The sequence below is a fragment of the Dermacentor albipictus genome, chromosome 9, assembly GCF_038994185.2.
Source record: "Dermacentor albipictus isolate Rhodes 1998 colony chromosome 9, USDA_Dalb.pri_finalv2, whole genome shotgun sequence".
Taxonomy (NCBI): domain Eukaryota; kingdom Metazoa; phylum Arthropoda; class Arachnida; order Ixodida; family Ixodidae; genus Dermacentor; species Dermacentor albipictus.
The window spans coordinates 45,679,637-45,702,685 of NC_091829.1; the positions used below are offsets into that span (position 1 = coordinate 45,679,637).

At 47.3% G+C, this 23,049-nt stretch overlaps 1 protein-coding gene across 3 annotated transcripts in view; it reads left to right on the plus strand.

The window, feature by feature from the left end:
• The window catches only part of LOC139049765 (gamma-aminobutyric acid type B receptor subunit 2-like), a 388,195-nt gene that overhangs the window by 339,772 nt on the left and 25,374 nt on the right, over nucleotides 1–23,049 (plus strand). For 2 of the 3 annotated variants that reach the window (XM_070525572.1, XM_070525574.1), the window contains exons 14-15: nucleotides 21,077–21,187; nucleotides 22,794–23,027. In XM_070525572.1, coding sequence (XP_070381673.1) covers nucleotides 21,077–21,187; nucleotides 22,794–23,027 — 345 coding nt within the window. The remainder of the gene's footprint in view (nucleotides 1–21,076; nucleotides 21,188–22,793; nucleotides 23,028–23,049) is intronic. The other variant, XM_070525573.1, reaches the window with a different exon arrangement.

Below are 23,049 nucleotides of genomic sequence, written 5' to 3' on the forward strand. Positions count from 1 at the left end.
AGCCACATATGCGGGGCCAGAACATTTGCAGGCATCATGCTCATAAACAGAAACATATTTAGGCTTCGTGCCAGCAGTAAACTCGAGTCATAAATAAAGCAAGTATGTGCAACGCTGTCTCGGAATATAAATGACGCGAAGTTTGAGTTAAGCTAAGTGGAAGCGGTAACACGATCATAGCCTCGTCGCCTGTAGCACGAGGATGAAGGCGATATACGATGCTTGTCGAGAAAGGAATGTTGATAAAAGAGTATGCACACAGAAATATAACCCGTATAAAAAGATCACAGCAGCATCCCTGGCTCGATGAGTGCCGACAGTAATGCGATTAGCATTCCAGGAATTTAGCGACACCGTATTGCAGGAAGTCACGTTTCTTTAAAATCTGCACTGTCATTCTGAGACTTCCATTCAAGGCTTTCAGGTACCCATGGTAGAGTGTATGAGCGCGACTGGACGAGGACGTAGAAAGAAACAGATACACAGACACAGCGCTTCAGAGGAAGCGCTGTGTATCTGCTTCTTTCTACGTCCACGTCTAGTCGCGCTTATACACTCTACCATGGATTCTAACCAACTAGCCCGCCAACGTGTTTTAACCTTCCACATACACTGTCCTCAGTATCGGCCAAAGTTGCTGTGGCATTCGATTGCCAAGGTTGGCATTGAGCATGATGATTACTGTATGGCGACGACGCAGGGACAACGACGGAAAGGTTGAAGGGGCACTTAGTTATCCCCACCTGGATGAATGCGAAAGCATTGCGGCTACGTCAGCAGAAGTTCGGCGACGTCTGATGGCGCCACTGGCAGAGTCACGTGACTTGACCGGCAACGTCATTAGAAGCGCTGTGACGTGACGGAGACGGGGTTCGTCAAAAGGTGCGCACAACGCAAGTTCGTGGGTTCGACGCCCACCTAAGGTCCAGGGTTGGACTCCCACCAAAGGTCGTGGGTTGGAGTGCTTAAATGAACCCTATCTTAAAAAGCTGTTTCTTAATTCGCCTTAATTTACATCAAAGAGCGTGTGTTGTACCGCCACGAAAGGTCGAGGGTTCGTAGCCTTTCTGTACCATGGCGCGGTCACGCCAACGACGCCAACGCCGCCATATGATGCTTTCGCATTAATAACGAAGGAATGACGTCGACCGGAACGACAAAGGCGGTATGACGACGATGTCTTGATGACAAAAGGATGGCGTTCCTGAAGGGACGACGCTGGTATAACGACGACAATGGGATGACGATGACTGTGTGAGGATGACGTCGTGACGAGTCGTGTGACAAGGCTGTAATAACGACGATGCAAGACCACGACGGCGTCACGAACATCAGTAGCTGAGTGTTCCAAGCTGAGTGGTCCAAGCTGAGTGGTCCAAGCTGTTCGGCCACTGGATCGGCGTGTAGAAGGCGTGAGGACGATGGCATGATGAGAGTCTGATGACGAAGCTCGAATGACGATGATTTAACGACCATGACGACATCTCGACCATGAGCACGCATACGTGCACCCCAGGCTGGTAGACAACGTGGGCCACTGGGCCGACGAAGAGGGAGAAAGGGAAGACGAAAGGAAGGACGGGAAGATAGGCAGGCAGGCTCAAAACCGCTGAAGTAGACGAAAATGCTAATCGAATTACAACGCTTAAGGCGTCTATACCCATTGTGTCACAGTGGCACAAGGTCCTCTTGGAGGATCGACGAAAACTGGCCAGATAAACCCAGTCGAACGTATTCCTATAGTTGCCCATGCTCAGTGGCTCAAGTTGCTGTCCATTTGGACACATACCCGGTGGCACATAGGCAGTGACCTAAATGGTTGTCTGCTCGACAAGACAGCAGGAAGCAGTCATCACCCGCAAGGTGGGTTAGATGCAAAAAGAAGCATCGCTTTAAAAGGAAATAATTGCGGCAGAACCCATCTTTCGATGAATGTCGGCGCTGATGCGATTTGCATTAAATCAGTGTACGAGGGCGATTCAGGAAGTAATCCATCCAAGTCCACTTCTTTGCTAGTAGTACTGCAAACATTTCGAACTCTTTATCATTAATGCACTGTTATTTAGGCCATATAATGTCACTTGACTTGCCTCACCTTCTCATTTCTTCTCGTTACAGAGTAATCGAGCAATCCAAAGCACCCAGTGGTGAGGTCTGGTTGAAACAGCGGGCTGTAATTGAATTTCTGACTGCTGAAGGTTGCGCGCCCATCAACATTCATCGCCGTTTGGTTGCAGTTTACGGGGATACATGTGTTGACGTCAACACTGTGCGGAGATGGGCAAGAACTGTGAAAGACCAAAATCCAGCTGCATCAAATATCCAGAATCCGCACCTAAGTGGACGGCCCACAACGGCCTCTGATGAGGATCATCAACATCACGCGGACAAGCTGATTCGGGGCAATCGCCAGATCATGCACGAGATCGCAAGAACACTCGCCATTTCTTTTGGTTCAGTGAACCACATCATTAATTGCCTCCTGCGTTGAAAGAAGATTTGCGCAGTTTGAGTACTCTTCTTCGACTCTTTAATGTCAGTCGTCAGTTGCCGTGGTGCCCAACGAGTGCAAATCTTCTTGTAACGCAGAAGGTCCTTAATAATTTTGTTCACTAAACCAATCGAAATGGCGAGTCTTGTCGTGATACCGTGTTGCTTGATCTTGCGATTGCTCCGAATCAACTCGTCCACATGATATTGAGGATCCCCATCAGGGGCCGTTGGGGACCGTTCACTTAGGTGCTGATCCTGGAGATTTGATGCGGCTGAATTTTGGTCTTTCACAGTCCTTGCCCACCTCCGTATAGTGCGGACGTCAACACAGGCATCCCCGTAAACTGCAGTCAGACGGCGATGAATGTTGACGGGCGCACAACCTTCAGCAGTCAGAAATTCAATTACAGCCCGCTGTTTGAACCGGACGACACCACTGGATGCCACGGATTGCTTGATCACTCTGTAACGAGAAGAAATAGGAAGGTGACGCAAGTGACATTATGTAGCTTAAACATCTGTGCAATAATGATAAAGATTTCGAAATGTTTGAAGTACTACTGGCAAAATAGTGGGCTTGGAGGCATTACTTTCCGAATCGCCCTCGTAGTAACATACTGTGTTGCCACCGCCAAAAATAATAATATACGAGGCGTCTATTGCTGCCGATGTCTACCCTCGCGCTTCGCTCTGCACCCGTTGCGCCACCTAGCGGTGCTGCCGCGAAGTCCGCGCATGGCCCCCGAAATGCGCAGCGCGCGGGTGTGTGCGAACGCTGATAATTGTTGCCTCACTGTCCGTGCGCATTCTTAGAGCAGCGTTAAGACGTCGGGTTTCTGTACTCGGGGAACAAGTGCGACGCAGGTTTGATTTCTTTCTGCACCGGAAAAATTTTCAAGATTCTTTTTTATACAAGAGCGGCGGGAAAGAAGTTCGATACCTACATGCATCCACACCGCGCAGTGGGTGAAGTTCTCCAAAAACGCTAGTCGCATTAAATGTGCTAGACTACTTCATGCGTTGACGACAAACCTGCGGCCCATTACTGTAAGCGATCACTTCTGAAACATGGCAGGGTTGCCACGAGCGGAAGCAACACTTCTGTGCCGCCTATGGCTCGGCGTGGCATTCACGAACTCCTACTCCTTCCGCATTGGAATGGCCGACAGCCCTGCTTGCGACACCTGCGGCTGCGAAGAGGCGATTGCGCACCTCCGTTGTGACTGTCCATGTTACAATGTGCAAAGTAAAGTGCTTGTGACCGTGCTCGAAAAACTGGACGATCGCCCCTTCACAGAAGAGAAAGTTCTAGGACACTGGTCCAGACGTGTTTCGGCACTCAAGGCCTTAAGGGCTTTGCTCAAGTTCTTAAGGACATGTGAATTGTGGGACCGCCTTTGACTATTGTTGCGCGCAACATCGCGTTACTGTGTGCATTTTTCTTCTTTTTTCTCTCTCTTCCTATTCCTTTTATTCCCTTTACCCCTTTCCCCAGCACAGGGTAGCCAGCCGGTAGTTACACTGGCTAACCTCCCTGCCTTTCCTTCCCTTTTGTCTCTCTCTCTCTCTGAAACATTTTCACTAATTACTGTATAGTCTGCGGCATCTTATAGTTTGTGAGCAACATAAAAATTGAGGAAACGCCATATAACATGCATGCACGCGTCGCATAGTGTACAGTATATTAGAGGGTGCGAAGAATATCACATGCACATATTTCTCGTCAACGCTTGCCCAACCACGACGTCTGTGGCGCTGTTTTTCTTTTTTTTCTTTTTATCTACACGAATATGCATCATTAGATTACGGAAAGAACGCCTCATTACCACATCGCGCTCTCGCTCATTTGTGGGCAAAAGAAAGCTCGTCCGCCGTTCGAACGCGATAGCTTCTCTAACTCTCTAGCGGCGCAAGGCCAGCTTATGCAAAACGCGCTCACATCAAAGCTTTGCCGAGATAGTGCTTATGTCTGCCGCCAAGTTCAGCCGACAGCTTGACGTTTTGCCCTTATCGAGGGTCTCGCTCTGGTCTGGATGTGCAAAAGCCGAGCGAACTGCCGTCGTTAGCGCGAACAAGGCATCGTTAAGAGTTTGCGAGGCACTCGAAGTAGCAGCGGAAAGACGGCTTACTTGACAGTTTGAAACAAGATAGCGACGAATGGTAACAAGGGAGCATACCATTTTCTGAGTAAGAACGCATTGGTAAAAGGTACTGAATCTATTGAGAAGCCGTAGAAGCTTGGCTAGCCGCCAGGCATGTTACACTTAACATTACGCTTAGCCCATTGGTATAATAGCACTACTTTCATCAAAGAAATGTTTACATATCGTTCATGACAGAATAACCATTCACACAACAGTCTTCTACATGATACATGCATCGCTTTCCTTCACTGACGTTAGACTGACGTTACGCTTACGTTTTAGTACACTCTATGTCGTTTCACACGTTGACATATACATAGAGTGAGTGAGTGAGTGAGTGAGTGAGTGAGTGAGTGAGTGAGTGAGTGAGTGAGTGAGTGAGTGAGTGAGTGAGTGAGTGAGTGAGTGAGTGAGTGAGAGAGTGAGTGAGGGAGTGAGTGAGTGAGGGAGTGAGGGAGTGAGTGAGTGAGGGAGTGATTGAGTGAGTGAGTGAGTGAGTGAGTGAGTGAGTGAGTGAGTGAGTGAGTGAGTGAGTGAGTGAGTGAGCGAGCGAGCGAGCGAGCACTTTCCTTCATGTGCTTCCGTAAAAATTCGTGCATAGATTTTTTTATTTATTAAGCACAAGTAATTTCCCCTATGTTGTCCTTGGTGTCAGTGTTTGTTGGCTTCTTATGATACGACTAATAAAAATCGGGCCCTCGGTTACCCCCTTTCATCTGGTTTGTGCATAAATTAAGACACTTCTACGTGAAAGCGGCGCCTGTGGGTGACACGAAACTGGTGTCAAGGCAGCCGCTCACTTGAAGTCAGCCTGAATAGGCGAAGATGTGTTCCTGCTGTTTTGGTTGCCATCCCTGCCAGCGGTCGTGCAACTTTGGTTAATGATTGATTCAAAACTATCGCGGCGGGTAGAAGCCACAGTTTATCATCCGGTTAGGGAAAGAAAGCGTGCCATCTAGCCGTGAAGAAAGGCGAGTTAAGACCTCGCCCGGAGAACGAGTAGCAGTCCTTCATGCCGCCCACTCCACCCTCGTGACCTTTAGGGCCCGAAGGCCGCTGGTTCTGGGGCTCAGAGAGAGATGGGCCTGGGTGCAACAGCGAAGCGGCCGCAACTTTTCAATTAGACTCCGGCGGCAGCCGCTTGGCACCGACACTGTCGATCCAAGAAACCGAGCGAACCTCGACTGCGCGGGAGTAGCGGGATTGTTTTTTTCTTTCTCTTGAAGCCAAGTCGAGCCGGAGCCGAGCCGACTGAGCCCTCAATCATCCACGCGCCACTTGTTCGCTTCGCGATTGCGTCTCGCGTTCGTCTCGCACCCGCGAGTAGTGTGTGTGTCTTTCCAGACACTGGGCGAGGGTCGTCGAGTTAATTCGGCGCAGCGCTGCCAAGGTTGGTGGCCCGTGAAATAGCACCACCCGTTCATTACGCGCACGGATATTGTATCCTCCCCCCCCTTACCGCCCCTTCCGTCGAGGTCCGTGTGTGTGTGTGGAACCGTGTCGTAGTGAACGTGTCGGTTCGTAAAAATTGGGCTCCGTAGCTGCTTCCGCAACAGCGGCGTACGCACACGACAATCTATTACCATGACTCGCTCTTGTATCGTTTGCGCCGTTGAAGCAGAGATCTTTACTGGGATGTATTCATGATGAAGAAGAACACGAGGAAAGCGAGAATGCAGCCGTGGCTTCTGACTGAGTTGGTGTTGTTGCTGTCCGTGTAGAGCGTCGTTAGGCATCTCGACTGTGTGGGTGCGCTATCATATACATGTTCCAGGCATTGAAATTACCCTTCAAACCTATGTGTCCCTGTCTTAAGCATTGTCTCATATTTCAAACAACATTGTTAGCTGACAGAGCCACAAATTATTAACAAACTTAGGAGGCAATAAATGCCGGTGTATTACATCTTTTTGTCAAAATATAGATGGTACCTAAAAGAGCTAAAGTTCTCACGACACTGCCTGCCTCAGGCATTGATAAATGCTGGCTGGTGCGCATATCATGTGTGGTTGAAGAACATGCACTAAGCTAGAACAAACTCGTGAGGTCACCAAAAAATAATATTCATGAAACTGCACATTCGCAGAAAACGTATCCGCACGTCGCTCGATGTGGACGGTTGGGCATGCTGTGCAATATGTGCGATGGAATGCTGTGTTGTAGGGAAACGTGAGCCAAATACGACTGTCAGGTAGCTGGAGTGGTTACTAAACATGAATATTTCAAAAATACAGGCATTTCTCTCTTTTCTGTAAGGCCCAAATTAGGATGTTGTTGGCCTCTGGCTCAACGCAGATGTACGTGCATCGACCGCCGCAACCATTTCAAACCTTTTTTTTTTTTCGAGTACGTAGTGCAGCGTGGCGCTTCGAATGCAGATAACGCTTCACTTCAAGCCACTGCAACAAATTATACTTCCTTGCAGTACATGCCAGCAGCGAGGCAGAGCGCGCACAATGAAGTTGAGCGAGAGAAAGAGAGAGAAGAAAAAGAAGAGGTTCTACGAGCCAGGAGAGTCTAAAAAAACGTTTAGCTCAAAAATGATCGTAATAATAATAAAGAAGGACGAGAATGGAGGGGGTGCGTGTAGGAAAGGGAGAAATAAACGAGCACTACCCCGCGTCTTTCGCAGGCTTTGCTGCTTCAGCGCTTTTCTTTCTTACGTGCCTCTGTAGAGGGACGCCATCTGGGCAATTGCAGCTCTTTTGAAAGGGGGCAAAGTGCGCACTAGGGTGCTGCGAAGCGTTGCATTCCGGTCCGTAACAACTGAACGCCTGGGAGTAAAATTGCCATTGAAGAGCGAAACGACGCAAGCGCGGAATCTAGCTTCGGCAGCCGCGTGAAAAAGGGGGGATCGCTCCACGCTCCAAGTTACTGCTCTCGTTGTTCACATGGTTATCTATCTCTCTCTAGTTTTTATTTTTTGTATCTGTGTGTATGTTTTTCCCGTCGCACTCATTGATTGGTTGCTTCTTCTTCTCCTTCCTTTTTTTTAAAGGGTAACGAAGCTCCACTCGTTCTCCTGAGTCTGCGTTCATCTTACCCTTACTCGCTTGTTTCATTCAGTCGTCCGTGACTAAGTGGATATGGGGTTCGGCTGCCGAGTGCGACGTCGGGCGGTCGATTGCCACGGGCGCAGCGGCCGCATAAACATCGGGGTTGAATGCAAACGCAACTGTCGTAGTCGTATTTCTGTGCACGCTTATAAGAACCTGAGCTGCTGAAAATTCATGCTGAGCCCTCCATCACAGCTTCTCTCTCTTAGCCCTTGGTGCCGATGTGGGACATAACATCTAACGAATCAATCAATCAGGTCAAGCCTTCGTCCTTTGTTTGGCTTTTGTTGAAGCAACGTTTCACCGTTGACATTTCTTGCTGTTATTTTGCATGCGACCATCGTGTATGCGTTCTTCGTGCTCCCCCTACCGCTTCTCATTCGCTTTCTTTTCGCTTGTTCTTCTTTCACGTTTATTGCCATCGTCTCCATTCCCGTTGTTGGGTTGCATTATCCAGATCCGAAAGTAGGTGCCACCAGGATCTGATTACGTCATCAGCGTCGATATTTCATCTTGTGTTTTCGCCTGGGTAGAGCCAAACGAAGGAGGAGGAACGCAAGGTCAACCAACCAAGGCCGCGTGCGGTTGGCTACGCTACATTTTGCGAAAAAGATGGATAAGAGAGAAAGAAACAAACAGAAGTCAGTCACTGTGGAGAGGAGGAGGATGTTGTAGGCTGTAGGCGGATCCAGCCCTTGCAAGGCATGCCGGCAATAGCTCCGCTCGAGCGCCTCCTTTCAGAAAAGTTTGTCACTGTGAAGACTCGAAGAGGAAGGTTCAATGACAGTGAAAGGCAGGTCGTACAGACCAGTCACGTTCCTATACAACTTCGCGAGAGGGCACGCCCCGTCTAAATGTCGCACCGGTCGGAAACACCCTCTGATCTGTGTTCTCTGGCGCGGTACGCGTACTAACGTATGCACAGTTTCTGAGTTCTCTGCTGGTATTGACCCTTTTTGCGGAGGAGTTTGTTTTAGTGAAACGAGATGGCGCTGTCGGCGGCGCGTCCAACGGGGCCTCAGCGAAAGCGCACGAATACGAAATCAGTATCGCTTCCACCTTGCTTCTCTGCGATGAGCTGTCGGAAATGCAATTGAGTTTTCGCTTACGCACTGTGCTCCAATCATGCTGGATTGAATAATGTGGATAAAAGACGTATGCAGTAGTTGGCTGCAAATATAGTAACTGGCATGTAAAGGAATGGAATGAATCTGTGTGGCGAAGTTCGCCGACCGCTGCTGCCAGTGTCCGTGCGTGTTACCGGCACTTCGAGATGTACGGATTCCTTCGAGGATACAGAAATTTGTTCATCCGCCATCGTTGTTTCGCTAACCTCCAAAAGAAGTGCTTCAGCTCCGGAACGTCAGCAAGAGTGAGTACCGCTCGCTAAACAATGACAAAGCGACTAGCCCCACTTCCTGTCATAGTACGTTTCGTGAACAGTATCAACACATGTCTACCCCAACTGGCACGGAAACGTACGCCCACTCTATTGCCAACGTTTCAATGAGTGAATGGGCGCACACTTGAATATATGCTCACGATATACCCACAAAAAATGACGGACTAGACCGATAGCGCACGAATGGTCGAAGCTGAATTTTTCGTGACGGTCCACATGAGTAAGCGAGTTACTAGAGACAATACATCTTTGTTACAAGGTATTACAATGGACAAAATGCCTACATTTCAAACCTTGCGCGCAGCAAGAACAAATCTATGGCAATTGAGCACACCCGCGGACTATTAGGCAGAAATTATCAGACAGTGACCACACCAATGAAATTTACTGAGTCAGAAATGTGACAAGCCGCTGCTTCAAATTATTTGCCAAATAAAGAACGAAGACTAAGACACACTAATCCTCATTAAATTAATGAGCAGAAAGATCGGATAGCTCGGAATACATATTTAGCCCCTCGTTTACAACAAGCACCATATACGCTGCTCGCGCCGTTCAAACATAGCATAATCAGCTCCGAAAGCGCTTTTTCATGCTGTCTGAAGCTGCGGTCAAAGCTTTGTTTCGTCCCCCCGGTAACCATTTTCGATGTCTCCCGAAACAGAGGTTTGCTAAGGCGCACCGGCGTCATACGAACCCGTTGCACACAAGGAGGAAACGGAGGCAGTTGAGGCAAGCAATGGACGGGGCACCACATGATCAAACATGGCAGCGCCCATGGGATCGCCGTGAAAGGGGCCAGTATGAGGTTCGCTAAAGAAAGATTCGTCAAGAACCGAACAATCCGAAAGGCATCTCAGCAGCTGCCATCGGGTGGACGATAAAGCTGGCAAAGAAAGAGAGAAAGGCGTCGTGTAATGAGAACTTGAGACGTGCAGCCTTTGCATGTTACTTGAAGGGTGCACGACAAAAAAAGTTGAAAACGACGAGCAAAAAGAACACACACGCGCGAGCACGGACACATAGAAGCGCTCAAAATAATTTAACACGTGACGTAGTGAAAACTTACAGGGATTGGTTTAAGTCTGTGTCTAGAATTCGTCACGGTACAATCCTCGTCATGAGTATGAGCCATGTTCTGATACCACAGTATCAGCAGCAACGACTACTTGAGGAGTGCCTGTGCGTATACTTGAAAGAGAAATTTATAGGCGTGCTTAAACCGCTGCGTTGCTTCAGTGCTCGACTCGATCACGGACAAAAGCATAATCCCGGATGCGCCAGGAGAGAACAAACAACGCAATAATTAAAAATGCACATCAGCCGCAGCAGTAAAGCTGCCGCTCGCGACCGTCAATGATATAGTAGCGATGAAAGAAAAAGAGCAGCAGTAAGGGCAAAGACATCACGCATCAGTGGGCTCGGGAAATGACCACGGAATCAAGGCCAAGGACATCTAGTCATAGAGAGACAACTGGTGGTGGCGCATGCGCACATACATACATACATACATACATACATACATACATACATACATACATACATACATACATACATACATACATACATACATACATACATACATACATACATACATACATACATACATACATACATACATACATACATACATACATACATACATACATACATACATACATACATACATACATACATACATACATACATACATACATACATACACGAACGCACATTGTAGACAGCCGTGGTATAGACTCTGCATTGTAAAGCGTACGAATGCCCGCAGAAATTCAAAGAGCGTGAGTACAGTTGTTATGGTTAGTAGAGGTCGGCAGTTCCCACTTTATTGTATACACGCGCAGTGTTCACACATAGGGTGCGTTTACGTAACACTAAGGTACTTGTATTGCTTAACCACGCATGTGGCTTCGTGTTTAATTGATACCACGTCATTATCCTCTCTTCACCAAAATAATAATTCCTGGTTTCTCTGTGCTCAAGTCAAGGACCAGCTTTAGCGCTGAATTGCTTTTCCGAGTAGCCAACACGTATATTGTCGCGTATGAAATTTACTGAACCTGAAACGACAGTCGTTTGAAAAGACAAAAAAGCTAAAAGTCTAAGTTCTACATATATTAAAGGTATGTCTTAAATGCCAAGGTCTTAGGTAAGTATGAGTTTACAAACTCTAATTATAACATGTAAGTATGTGAGTGTCAATAAAAGGCATTTGTCGATGAGCGTAAGGCGGAAAAAAAAACTGGGGAGAAACATTTTATTAATTCGCTCTGCAGAGTTGTACATTTCTTTGAACTATAATTTGGCAGAACTTCAAAGCTAGACGGGCAACAGTTTTACGTAAACTGTAGATCACTAAGTGACCTTTGTATTTTTCTGCTTCAAAAGAACATAAACACGACAAACGCTTACAGAGCTGCGATGTACGTTGTGTGTGTTGTAATTTCAGAGGTGCAGGGTCACCGATTTCGCAGCGATTCCTTCCGCTCGATTCTGCGCGCCACTGTTATCATCCACTGTCCACGGCCGGCTGATCGCATTGGTAAAGTGGGCGCAGCGTCGCTTCGACCACTGGCGAAGAGTGCAAAACGCGAAAATAAATAGCAGCGGAAAGGCCATCGCTACAAAATCGTGGGCCAGACATTTAAAGTTAGTTTTACTCGTTTCTAACTACAGCATTCATAGTTTGTTTACATTTTTAAATGTAAATTCAGCAAATATATCGAAGCCCCTCTGCACAACGGAAGACAGTTTCACGTTCTTTTATGCTTTATTTTCTAAAGAAAAGAGCAGCAAAATTAATTTTTCTAGGTTCAACGTACGGTTGCCTAAACAGAGTGTCGTTTTTTTTCGTTTTACGTGTAGATGTAGCTAAATAAGAGACTCAAATTTCCCTATGCCCCATACACTTTCATGCTTAGTCTATGTCATTCTTGCAGCGTATTTTTCTTAGAACTGGGGTCCATGGTAACCTTTAAACACCGAATACATTATTGTTACTGTTACTCAAGCAAACATATATAAACACCACACAGGCGACGAATACTTGCCAGGCATATCGCAAGCATTCCGAAGGCTTTCAGTGATAAAGTCGAGACATAGTCGTAAATAAGTTGATACTTACAGAACGCATTCTAACAATGTGCTCCCCCTACCACAACCCCGCACTACATTTCCGATCCATTATGCCATTCCCCCACTGGCATTGGTAATGAGAGAAAGTAGTAGTATTGCGTAGTTCTGGCGACTACCGTCAAGGTCTATTTACGCTGTGCAGGGAAGCAGAGGTGTCTCGTACTTTTTGTGTTAGTCGTAGTTCTCTTTATATTTGGCTTTTTTAATTGTTATCATTGTTCTTTTTTTTTACGCCAGAGCGCGTAGCTTATGGTTCACAGAACAAATTTGAAAGCCGATCATTCTGAATAGCCTGAAGGTGTGCATAAATTTCTGCAAGCATCACCTTATAGTGTTCACATATTTCTGGAAGCATCACCTTATCTGTGACTTAAAAAAAAAAAACATTATTATGCGAAGCATATTACGAGAGCTCAACCCAGCTCCTCAGGCGCGGCGGTGTCGCCTTCAATACCACGTGACACCGTGACGTCACGCCGGAGGAGAAACGGGGCTCCAACTCGCGCCGTCGCTCGCGGCGGTATATAAGCAGCTGCGCTTGTCTCTGCTAGACACTCACGAGGTGAGATGCCTCCTGGAGACAGCTGCTCGTTGGAATGAGAAGCGAAGGTTGCGGCGTGCTACAGAGACTGATTTTCTAGGTGGCTTTGGCTCAACTCTTGCAAGATGGGCTGGGTGGGAATCGAACCAGGGTCTCCGGAGTGTGAGACGGAGACGCTACCACTGAGCCACGAGTACGATGCTTCAAAGCGGTACAAAAGCGCCTCTAGTGAATGTGGTGTTGCCTTAGAAACGAGCTGTTTCTAAGGCTCAGGAGTGCGTCGCTTGCTCAGGCGCACATTTCGTTGCCGCGCCGAACGCTGCGTTGCTCGACGCTCACCGCGTCCAATGCGGGGCGCGTAGTCGCTGCGCGGTAGCCCATTGTCTTCCACCCCTTGGCGGGTCGACGGGAACGCTGTCGCGTTCCACTCTTGAAGGCTAAGCAGAGTAACGCATGAGTTGTTTCTTCGTCTAGCCGAACCAAATATAACCAAGCAACAGCAGTTCACCAGGCTAAACAGTGGTTCAACAACTAAAATAAAAGCTAGTATGCTTCGCATCCTGGGCTTAACCTTAGCTAAGCCACAGCCATTTTTTTTTTTACTCAGCGGGCCTTTTCAGATACCTAAATGTTCAATTCGCCCTCTATGTTCCGCGAGCCACTGCCACATCGATTTCCTCGATTGCAAGCGCATGGTTCGGATGACTTAGTGCCGGGCCTTACAATAGTTATGAATGACCTGCAGTCTCTGCGCCTCGATACCTACCCGGTAGGTGGCGTCCAAGTGCCCGCCCCAGCCACGTTTTCCTTCGAGTATAAATACAAGCAGGTCTCGGAGGCTATGCATTTGAGGGCTACACGCACCGGAAGACACTGCGGAGCTGCAAACAAGTCATGGCCGTCACGTGTTAGATGCCACACACAGCGGCCGCCCGCGGCAGTTATCATGGGCGCCTTCACCGTGACTTGTCTTTGCTCCGGAAAACACGTCGAGCACGAGGCCATGGAGGCTGAACGTCTGCATAAACAGCAATCACAGCGAGCAACAGAGCTTCAGCTACCGCTGCACGAGCTTCGAGTGCGCCCAGCCGAGGGCGTCACAAAGTTCTAACTTTAATGTAAAACTATGCAGCGTAACTCGTGATGGATGCGATGGAGAAAAACAAAGAGTTGGAGAAACAACGCCGTCGGTGTTGGTCGATATATCGAAACCCGTTATTTGCGACCGTTAACGAGTCGTGCGCAAAGCGCCAACGATGCGGTCGCGAAGCGGCGTTCTTTCTTTTTTTTTCCCCCGCCATCACCGCTCTCGCAGTGACATCAATTACCACGCAGACGGGCACAAAAGCTATCAAAACAGAAAGTGACGGCTTGTATATGCGCGCGCATTTTGTATTATGTGCTTTTTCTTCTGACGAACAAGAAATTTACTGATTTGAAACGTGCATCTGAACATCGGATACGCGATTGCAAAACATGTTCACGGTACGAGCTGCACGTCTTGGATAATGAGCGCGCCGGGACCGTGACCGAGGAATACGCAACAGCGAAATGGTTGTTGCCATGCCGCGGCTTCGGCCAGAGCTCTTGCTCGTACTGAATAATTCGCACATTTACTCGAGAAAACTATGCTTAACTAGCAGAGAGCACAAACATCGGAGTTATAATGCTTGCGAAACGCGTTTAATAACACGGCGCCTGTTTACGGCTTTAACTGCTTCTGTGCGCATACATTTCTTGCCCGAACGTAAGAAACCGTCTGATATTTAAGCGATCTCGCTCTCATTATTCTGAATGTAGTTATAAGACGCCCCAAGTAGTTGTAGCGGATGCTAAACGGATGCGTTCGTAGTTGCGGCATCAGTTAACTAGACGTTTTCCTATTTTCGTATCTGCATTAATCTGCTCGAGAAACCAACTAATTGCGCCAAAGCACGCACTCCTTATCCTGGCGAGGTGCTCTTCGTTGTTTCGCTTTGGTTTGCTTTGCATCTCTCCACGTGATGCTCACTCACATTTCACCATCTGCCCAGACTAACTGCTCTTAAATTGAACGGTACGCAACAAAAAAGAGGGTAACGTAAGAACTCCCGTAAGAGCCGCCCCTATTATCTTTTATTCTTTCTTTTTGCTAACTTGACGAGGCACGCTCTTTAGTTTCTCCAGAATGATGGCGCTGGCCAGCATTCCCAGGGTTAAACTGGGAATGTTAGATTCAAGAATGTGAACGAGACTGGAACTCAATAATGCGAAAGGGAAAACGGTACCGTTGTAACTGAATGAATAAGAACGTCGCAATAGTTATGCGATGGCATGGGTTCAGGTCCTACCTGCGACAAGCTGCTTTTTTCGTCATGTTTCATTTCCCCTTATTTTATCATTTCCATATTTTAATTCAAACAGGTAATTTAACCTGTGCTTTCTTCGTTACTATGTGCGTAGCTCGCCAACGCTCTTCCTCTATGTCTAGGGGCGTCTACTAACGCTCTGGTGCCATACACGTGCCTGTGCATTTCAAAGGTGCAGATAGATAGATAGATAGATAGATAGATAGATAGATAGATAGATAGATAGATAGATAGATAGATAGATAGATAGATAGATAGATAGATAGATAGATAGATAGATAGATAGATAGATAGATAGATAGATAGATAGATAGATAGATAGATAGATAGATAGATAGGTAGATAGATAGATAGATAGATAGATAGATAGATAGATAGATAGATAGATAGATAGATAGATAGATAGATAGATAGATAGATAGATAGATAGATAGATAGATAGATAGATAGATAGATAGATAGATAGATAGATAGATAGATAGATAGATAGATAGATAGATAGATAGATAGATAGATAGATAGATAGATAGATAGATAGATAGATAGATAGATAGATAGATAGATAGATAGATAGATAGATAGATAGCGAGGATGAGAAGGGGATGTCACGCTGGCGCGCTCGCCTTCTCACCATGCGAGCACCACTTCCCCGTGTCGTCCTCGAGTCTCGCGCGCGCGAGTGAGCGAAACCTCTTCATTCGTATTTTCTCGCCCGCAGGACGTGGCGCTAGACGTCCCAGCGGCACTAGAGAGAGCCGGCCGGCCGGCTGCTACCACTCCCGTCTTGACGGCAAAGAAAAACACGCGCCGAGCCCTCAACAAAGAGTACATAAACTCGAAGCAACGATAAACGCGCTACAACCAGACTCTCCTCACTCCCGTAAACGCGCCGTCTTCTCCGCTTTGGTCTTCTTCTTTCTACATCTTCTGCTCTCTCTATTTCTTTCTCTCTCTCTTATTATCCTTTTTTTTTTGGTCTCTGCTATCCTCGTGTCGCGTTTTCCGCGTCGATTCTGTGTTCGAGCTTTCTAGGGGTGGCCAAGCACGGGCACCCCGTCGGCTCCCCGGGGCCCGCGGGAATGAATGAGCCAAGCCGGCCCATGTTTGCATGCGACGATCGATCTATCCTGCCACTGCGCGCCGGCCACCTGGGCCAACGCGAGCGCCGCTGTGCAAACTCGCCGCGAGCGCGTTGGTGCCACCCCAACTCCGCTCTCTGTCTCCCTCCCTCTCTCTCTCTACCTCTCTCTGTCTCCTTTGCTCTCTCTCTGTAACAAGGCGCAGACCTGCACCCCGGGGCCGAAGAGCTGTGCACCATCAAGCACGTCCCGCGCACAGCGCGGCACTGTTTACAGGGCTGCCAAGTTCGGCTACTTTGCCTCAGACGACCCGTCCACGCTTTCGGGCCCATTTTATAACCAAAATATTGTGTCTTCTCTTGAACGTCCCCTCACCCCTCCCCCTCCCCCTCCCCCCCCCGTCACTCTTTGAGAGGTGCTAGAATGCACAACTTCTGCAGCCATTTTGATCGCCGATTCATTCTCCAGCGTTTCTTTTTTTTTAAATCCAACATCAACTTTTCTTTTTACGTGTTGGCATTCTTAAGGTGCTTCCCTCACTTTCTGGGGGCTAACTATAAGTGTTTGTTTCTAACCGTCTTCCCGCGTACCTGGGTCGCTGGGTAGTCCATAGTCTAGAGAGTAAGGCGTCGGAGTACTGTGGAAGCATCCTCTGGAGGCTGTCTCACTTCTCGCTGTGGACTGTGACAACAGAGCGAAGCTGAGAAATGAGCTAAGAAAAGCTAACATAACGATTTAAAACAACAGATACGTTATCGAACCGATAAATTTTTCTATATTACACAGTTGGTTATAGCAATCTTTGGATCTAACGAGGCAATACCACCAGTTTTGCTATGCAATGAAGGTTTAGTTTTTGTGATGCGAATCACCTAGTTACCTTTGTCCAGTGAAGGCACTGGATTATGGTTTCCGTTGTGACTATATGGTCAGTCATTCACTTTTTTTTTTTGGTAAGTAGATCACGAGACGATTCGCATTACTCCCAGCCAACTCGCATAATCTTAGACACGCCGTCATGCGTATCTCGCAAACACGACCGTAGATGCAGAAGGCAACGCACTGAGGCATGATTAAACCTCCGTAAGACAAGAAGATTGGTTATTTAAATGAAACAAACGTAGTTTTAAAACGAGACTTACGTAACAAACGTAAGTTTCGGCTAGCTCACACGAAACACATTTCGTGGGAAATTTGAGTATTTGGTTATTTACTCCTTTTTTATTCTGAATCTTTTCATTTTTGAGAATTCCGAGGCTTGCATCGGCATTTAGAGTGCCAAATTTCAGGCAGTTGGATTGCGTCTGCGCCTAATACGAAGATATTGTCGCATTCTTGTTGCGAAGCAAGATTCAATATTTAATAATACAGCAATATTCTCGCGCTATGCTCAGGAATTTCGCTGATTTGCACGTTATGAGCACGCGCAGCAACGCCGTTCGCTTGAGCGACACGATCTTTAGCAGCAGCTCCGCGTTACGCAATATGCAAATCTAAAAAAATAAAGGAAACTCTTTCGAATGTTCGTACATCCTGGCTTTGAAACTGCTTTTTACATCTTTTATTGGTTAGAAAGCATCAGGAAATTGGCGCTTACTTGAGCATGGACGCTGCGTCGGGCTTTTACAGTGCACAATAGTGGAGCTCAGATTATTTGCTTATAGCTGGTTTAACTGCATGATAAGATTGATATAATCATGAAGTCTAATACCAAATGTTCGGCGATCCTGGCTGAACAGCTGACAAAGAGGACAACGGGATGTCGAAATCTGCAATGGTCACTGTTAACATTCCTGTCATTACGCTGCTGCTATTTCCCCGCTCTTACCATTCTATCGCCCGATTCATCGTGATCATCATAAGCGCCTAGTCATGTCGTTTGACGTGGTGTGGCCAATCACCGTCCTGCGTATGGACCCTGATTTAAGGAACAGTCATCACGATCAATAATGGCTGATTTCTCGTAGCGTCGAGAGTCGTGAAGACTTGTACCCTGTGCCAGCACTTTATAAACGCAGCGAAAGTTACTAATCACTCGTGCGAATGCCCCAAAGCCGCACAATGTTCGAACGCTACATAGTCACGGCCGGTAGGGCCGCCTCTGCTGCTGCACCCTAGGCATGGCCCGCCGCGAAGCAGCCGCGAACGGTTTTCTTTTTTTTTCCTCGGAAGTTGAGAGCGTAACGGGAAAGAAGGGCCTCGTAAAATGGCGCGCAAACGATTCCAAAACACTGAACGCTTCCCGTGAGGGCCGAACATTTCGGGATTACCATATTTCGAAATTCCCTCACCAGAGTCCCTCCCCGGGCCCGTCGTGACGGATTGCCCGGGAAAACTTTCTTGGCTGAACAAATGCGGTGGGATCTGCGATGTACGTCACCCCCCCCCTTACACACACACACACACACACACACACACACACACACACACACACACACACACACACACACACACACACACACACACACACACACACACACACACACACACACACACACACACACACACACACACACACACACACACGCCGGCCCCCGCCCCCCTCTAACTCCTCGTCACTAAAAAGTGCAGCGCTTACCGAAGCTGGGGCGTCGACGTCATTCAGTCTCTAATCAGGGACGGAGAATCTTGATGTTTTTTTTCGGCTTGTGAGCTGGGATACCGCAGCTTGAAATTGCCAATCGCGGACGCCAGCGACACTGTGGTGAACACCTCGTGTCCAATCACGGGCTTCGAAGAGCAGGTCCTGAAGTACGAACCTACTGCCGGGTAAGCGTTCTCTCTCGATCTAGTTTCCCCACAGCTACCACTAAGTTGAACATATCTGCAAAAATGTTCCACTCACAGTGCCCTGATTGTGGGGAGGTTAGCACTCTACCTCATATGCTCTGGCAGTGTCCTGCGTTACGGGATACGTCCCTCACCAGCGAACGGGACTGGGAAGAGGCCATATCTAGTAGGCAACTCAAGATCCAGTCCATGGCCGTCCAGAGGGCCCGTGATAGAGCGGAGAGGCTTGGCCTCCCGATTCCGACATGGGAGCAGCCAGCGGCGAGCCGGGGGCCCCAACGGGTCTCCCCCGGCTAGTCCCTCAGGACCTCAATAAAAGTTCATTGTCTGTCTGTCTGTAGTGCAAGTTACGTCAACCGTATGTCCTTCAACGTTCACCCTTTCTCCGGTCCATCTTCGGTCGATCTGCTGATGTATGTATCTAACTTTTGATATCGCTGCACATAAGTCTCGCTAAGTAAGCGGGACACCCCGTTCTGAATAGATTTCACCGAGTAAGTCGAACATATGAGAAAAAAAATTTTTCCGCGGAATTTAGTGCGGCTTGTGCGAAATAAGATCGATCGAGAGTGTAGGTGTAGCTTCCTCCGCAGTGCACAGATTTAGTGCAGGAGAGAGTCCATTGCGTGGTGGTGCGCGCATATGCCCGCTTTGGGGATATATATATATATATATATATATATATATATATATATATATATATATATATATATATATATATATATATATATATATATATATATATATATATATATATATGGAGGGGAACGCGGCATCGCAGCATCAGCAGCACGCAAGCGTGTTATAGTGCACTATCAAACAAAAGGGGGGAAAAAAGGACTGATTGATTACGCCCGGGACCGTGGCGTTCAAAATACGCTCGCAGCGACGAGGCCGATGCTCAGCAATTTTCCCACGGGGCTCACAAAAACGTCTCTTTTTTTTTTGCTAAACAAAGGAGTTTCGTGCACATTTTTTCTCCTATTCTTTTATTATTCTTCCTCGAACTTTGCTGGCCAATCAATAATGGCGGGAGGCATTAATTGAACACTCGCTTGTAGCTTGGCAGCGTTCGAAACACCATTATGAAGCGGGTTGTAGGAAGGGGAGGAATCACGCCGTTCCTCGCCGACCACTGGCTTGCAGTTCTAAACCGGTACTGAACCCTGCCCGTGATTTCTGCACCAAACTTATGTTAATAAGGTGGCCAGTGGTACGTACGGAGCCTTTTTAAAATAACGTTTATGAAACCGCTGCAAATATTCTTTATTCTTTATTCAGACATATCCCCGCTTAGCCCGAAAGCGTTACAGCAGGGGGGTTACAAGCATGAAAAGAATACATCTTGATTCTCACTGCACACCTGTTCACATGACAGTCTATTCCACTGAGCGATAGTTTTTACAAAAGTTGACAAATAAGTTGGCAGCTAGACAGCGTTGAAAGCGAACTCTCACTTTTATCCCTCTCTCTATCTCCACTAGTTATCAAACTATCGTACATCACGCTCACTTTACTAACTCGTATTTGTAAGCATTACATGTCGCTTAACAGCATACGTGCTGAAGCGGCCAAGGCAATCTTAGGTACTGCTGGTACAGGTACAGGTACTGCTCTTACAGGTACTTACAGGTACTGCTGCTTCCGCAGCAGTACCTGTTGAGGCAGGTGTGAAGCAACAAGTACAGAAAAAGTAGGGCATCTGTAAACACTGCTGTGCATTCTTCCAGGGCTCTGCGTGTCCGTATGCCCATTTGTTTCTGACTGTCTCGAATTATTTTTCTTATGATGCACATACGTACGGTGTAGCATTCGTAAAATTTATTACAGTCCGACGTAAATACTGTACAGTAGGAGGTCTATGCCTGATGAAGGTTGCCGCTATTCCTCTATCTTATTCCTCCATGCTTCTGGAGATTTAAGCACTCTTATATATTTATTTTTTATTTTTGTTTTTGCTTTTGTAGAGCCTTATTGAGCATAGTTTGCTGGCATGTTCAGTTAGACTATTTCTGCGCGCTCGATATGGCGATACGTTAAAAGAAACTGACTCCATTTTGACTCCCTTTCGTTACTCCCATCTTGTAGGCGTCGCAGGGCAACGAGGACGTGTCGGTGATTCCAGAGATGGAATTCTGCCAGAGCCACAAGATGACCATCTTCCTTGGCTCTATATACGCCTACAAAGGACTGCTCATGGTACGTACACAATGGGAAAGATCATGTGTACAGGAAAGGTGGGGCCTTATAAAATATCATTGTTGATTGATTGATTGATTGATTGATTGATTGATTGATTGATTGATTGATTGATTGATTGATTGATTGATTGATTGATTGATTGATTGATTGATTGCCCTCCTACCCCTCTCCCGCTGCTACAGGAAACCAAACTCGCGTTCTAGCACGTTCTAGCACGGATTAGGACTGACACTTTTCGGTACTCTTTTTTTCCACAAACAATAGATGACTGGAATAAACTAACCCCCGCGCCAGTGAGCTGTATACCATTTGTGTAAATAATCTTGTTATTTCGTGTATTAGTTATATTTGTAGTAATCAAATTTAAAATTTTGTTTATCGTCTACTTTATGACCAACAATTTGTGCGAAAAACGTGTTACACAATTGGTTCACCTTGCTCTTCTGTGTATATAATCTTTCGTATTTTGCTCACCCTGCTTGGACTTCTTGTCCGCAGTATTGTAAAAAAAATATCGCACATGATTTTTTATTGTGCTTCACGGGTTATCCGCCGTCTGTACGTCAGTTTGGTGCAGTTAACTTGTGCGGACAGATTTTATTCATAAAATCGGTAAATAAATAAATAACTTCTTTTCTGCCGACATTTTCTGCGTCCACCACATCCCCCCAAGGTTACTCTGCCCTGGGGGATGTGGTAAATGCAGAAGATACCAAGAACGCCAACCGCAAGGTAACCTGATTAACTCCTCTGCCCTTCACCTTTTCTTCTTGCTCTCTCTCATTCTCTCTCTCTTTCTCTCTTCGTCCTGCGAATCAAAGCGCACTACCACTTGCTTTAGAACGCCCAAGCAATGACAACGACCACGTGATTCAGACCGGATTGACTTCCACATTTCAGATGTGTACACAACAGCGTACCGGATACGAAGAACAATTTTGGGCTCGAACAAAAGCACTTGGTGCGGTTTATCGCGACATCGCAGCACAAGCTTGCACGTTGTATGCGTATAACCACCGATGTACATGCGCTAATTTCTTCGGGTAAATCACATATGGTACACGCACAATGGTCGTGGAAAACTGGTTACACTCATCAGTGCTTCAAACTACCGACTCCCGTCGACTTGCGAAGGATGCTGGCTTGGGCTTCTAGCGCTTCCCAGTTGACGCCTTTGCACTCCTTCCCACTCTTTTGCAATGTTACCGCCCTCCAAACACTCACCGTTTTATCTTTATTTTTACTTTTTTTCACACTAACTGGACTGGTCAGGTACTCCGTTATGACAACGCGCTCGAAAACTCAGTCAGGGCAGACACAAAACGAAAATAAATGCACAGACAATATAATTAGAGGCGCGACGTGCTAAGCCACGAGTCACATCCGTGAATGAACAAACTAGCCTACCATTCAGCACGGGGCTACCGGACTTGGAAACTTTCTACTGCGGTAGCAACGATAGAGGGTACCGGCGTTGGAGCCGGAACCTAACGTTAGGGTCCCGAACGACGTCACCGCCGAAAGCGCACGGACGTTGACGTTCTTTAGCATTTCGTGACCGCGCCCCTCTCTCTCTTTCTCCCCCTTCTCCCCGCTTCCGCAGGCGTTCGGTTGCTTCTTGGCGTGGGAGACCCGTCACGTGAGCATACCGGCGCTCAACGACTCCAAGTACGTGGGCATGAGCGTGTACAACGTGGTCATCATGTGCACCATCGGCGCGGCCATCTCGTTCGTGCTGCGCGATCAGCAGGACGCCGCGTTCATCATCATCTCAGTGTTCATCATCTTCTGTTCCACGACCACGCTCTGCCTCGTGTTTGTACCCAAGGTGAGACTGGTGAGCCCATTTCACACAACGC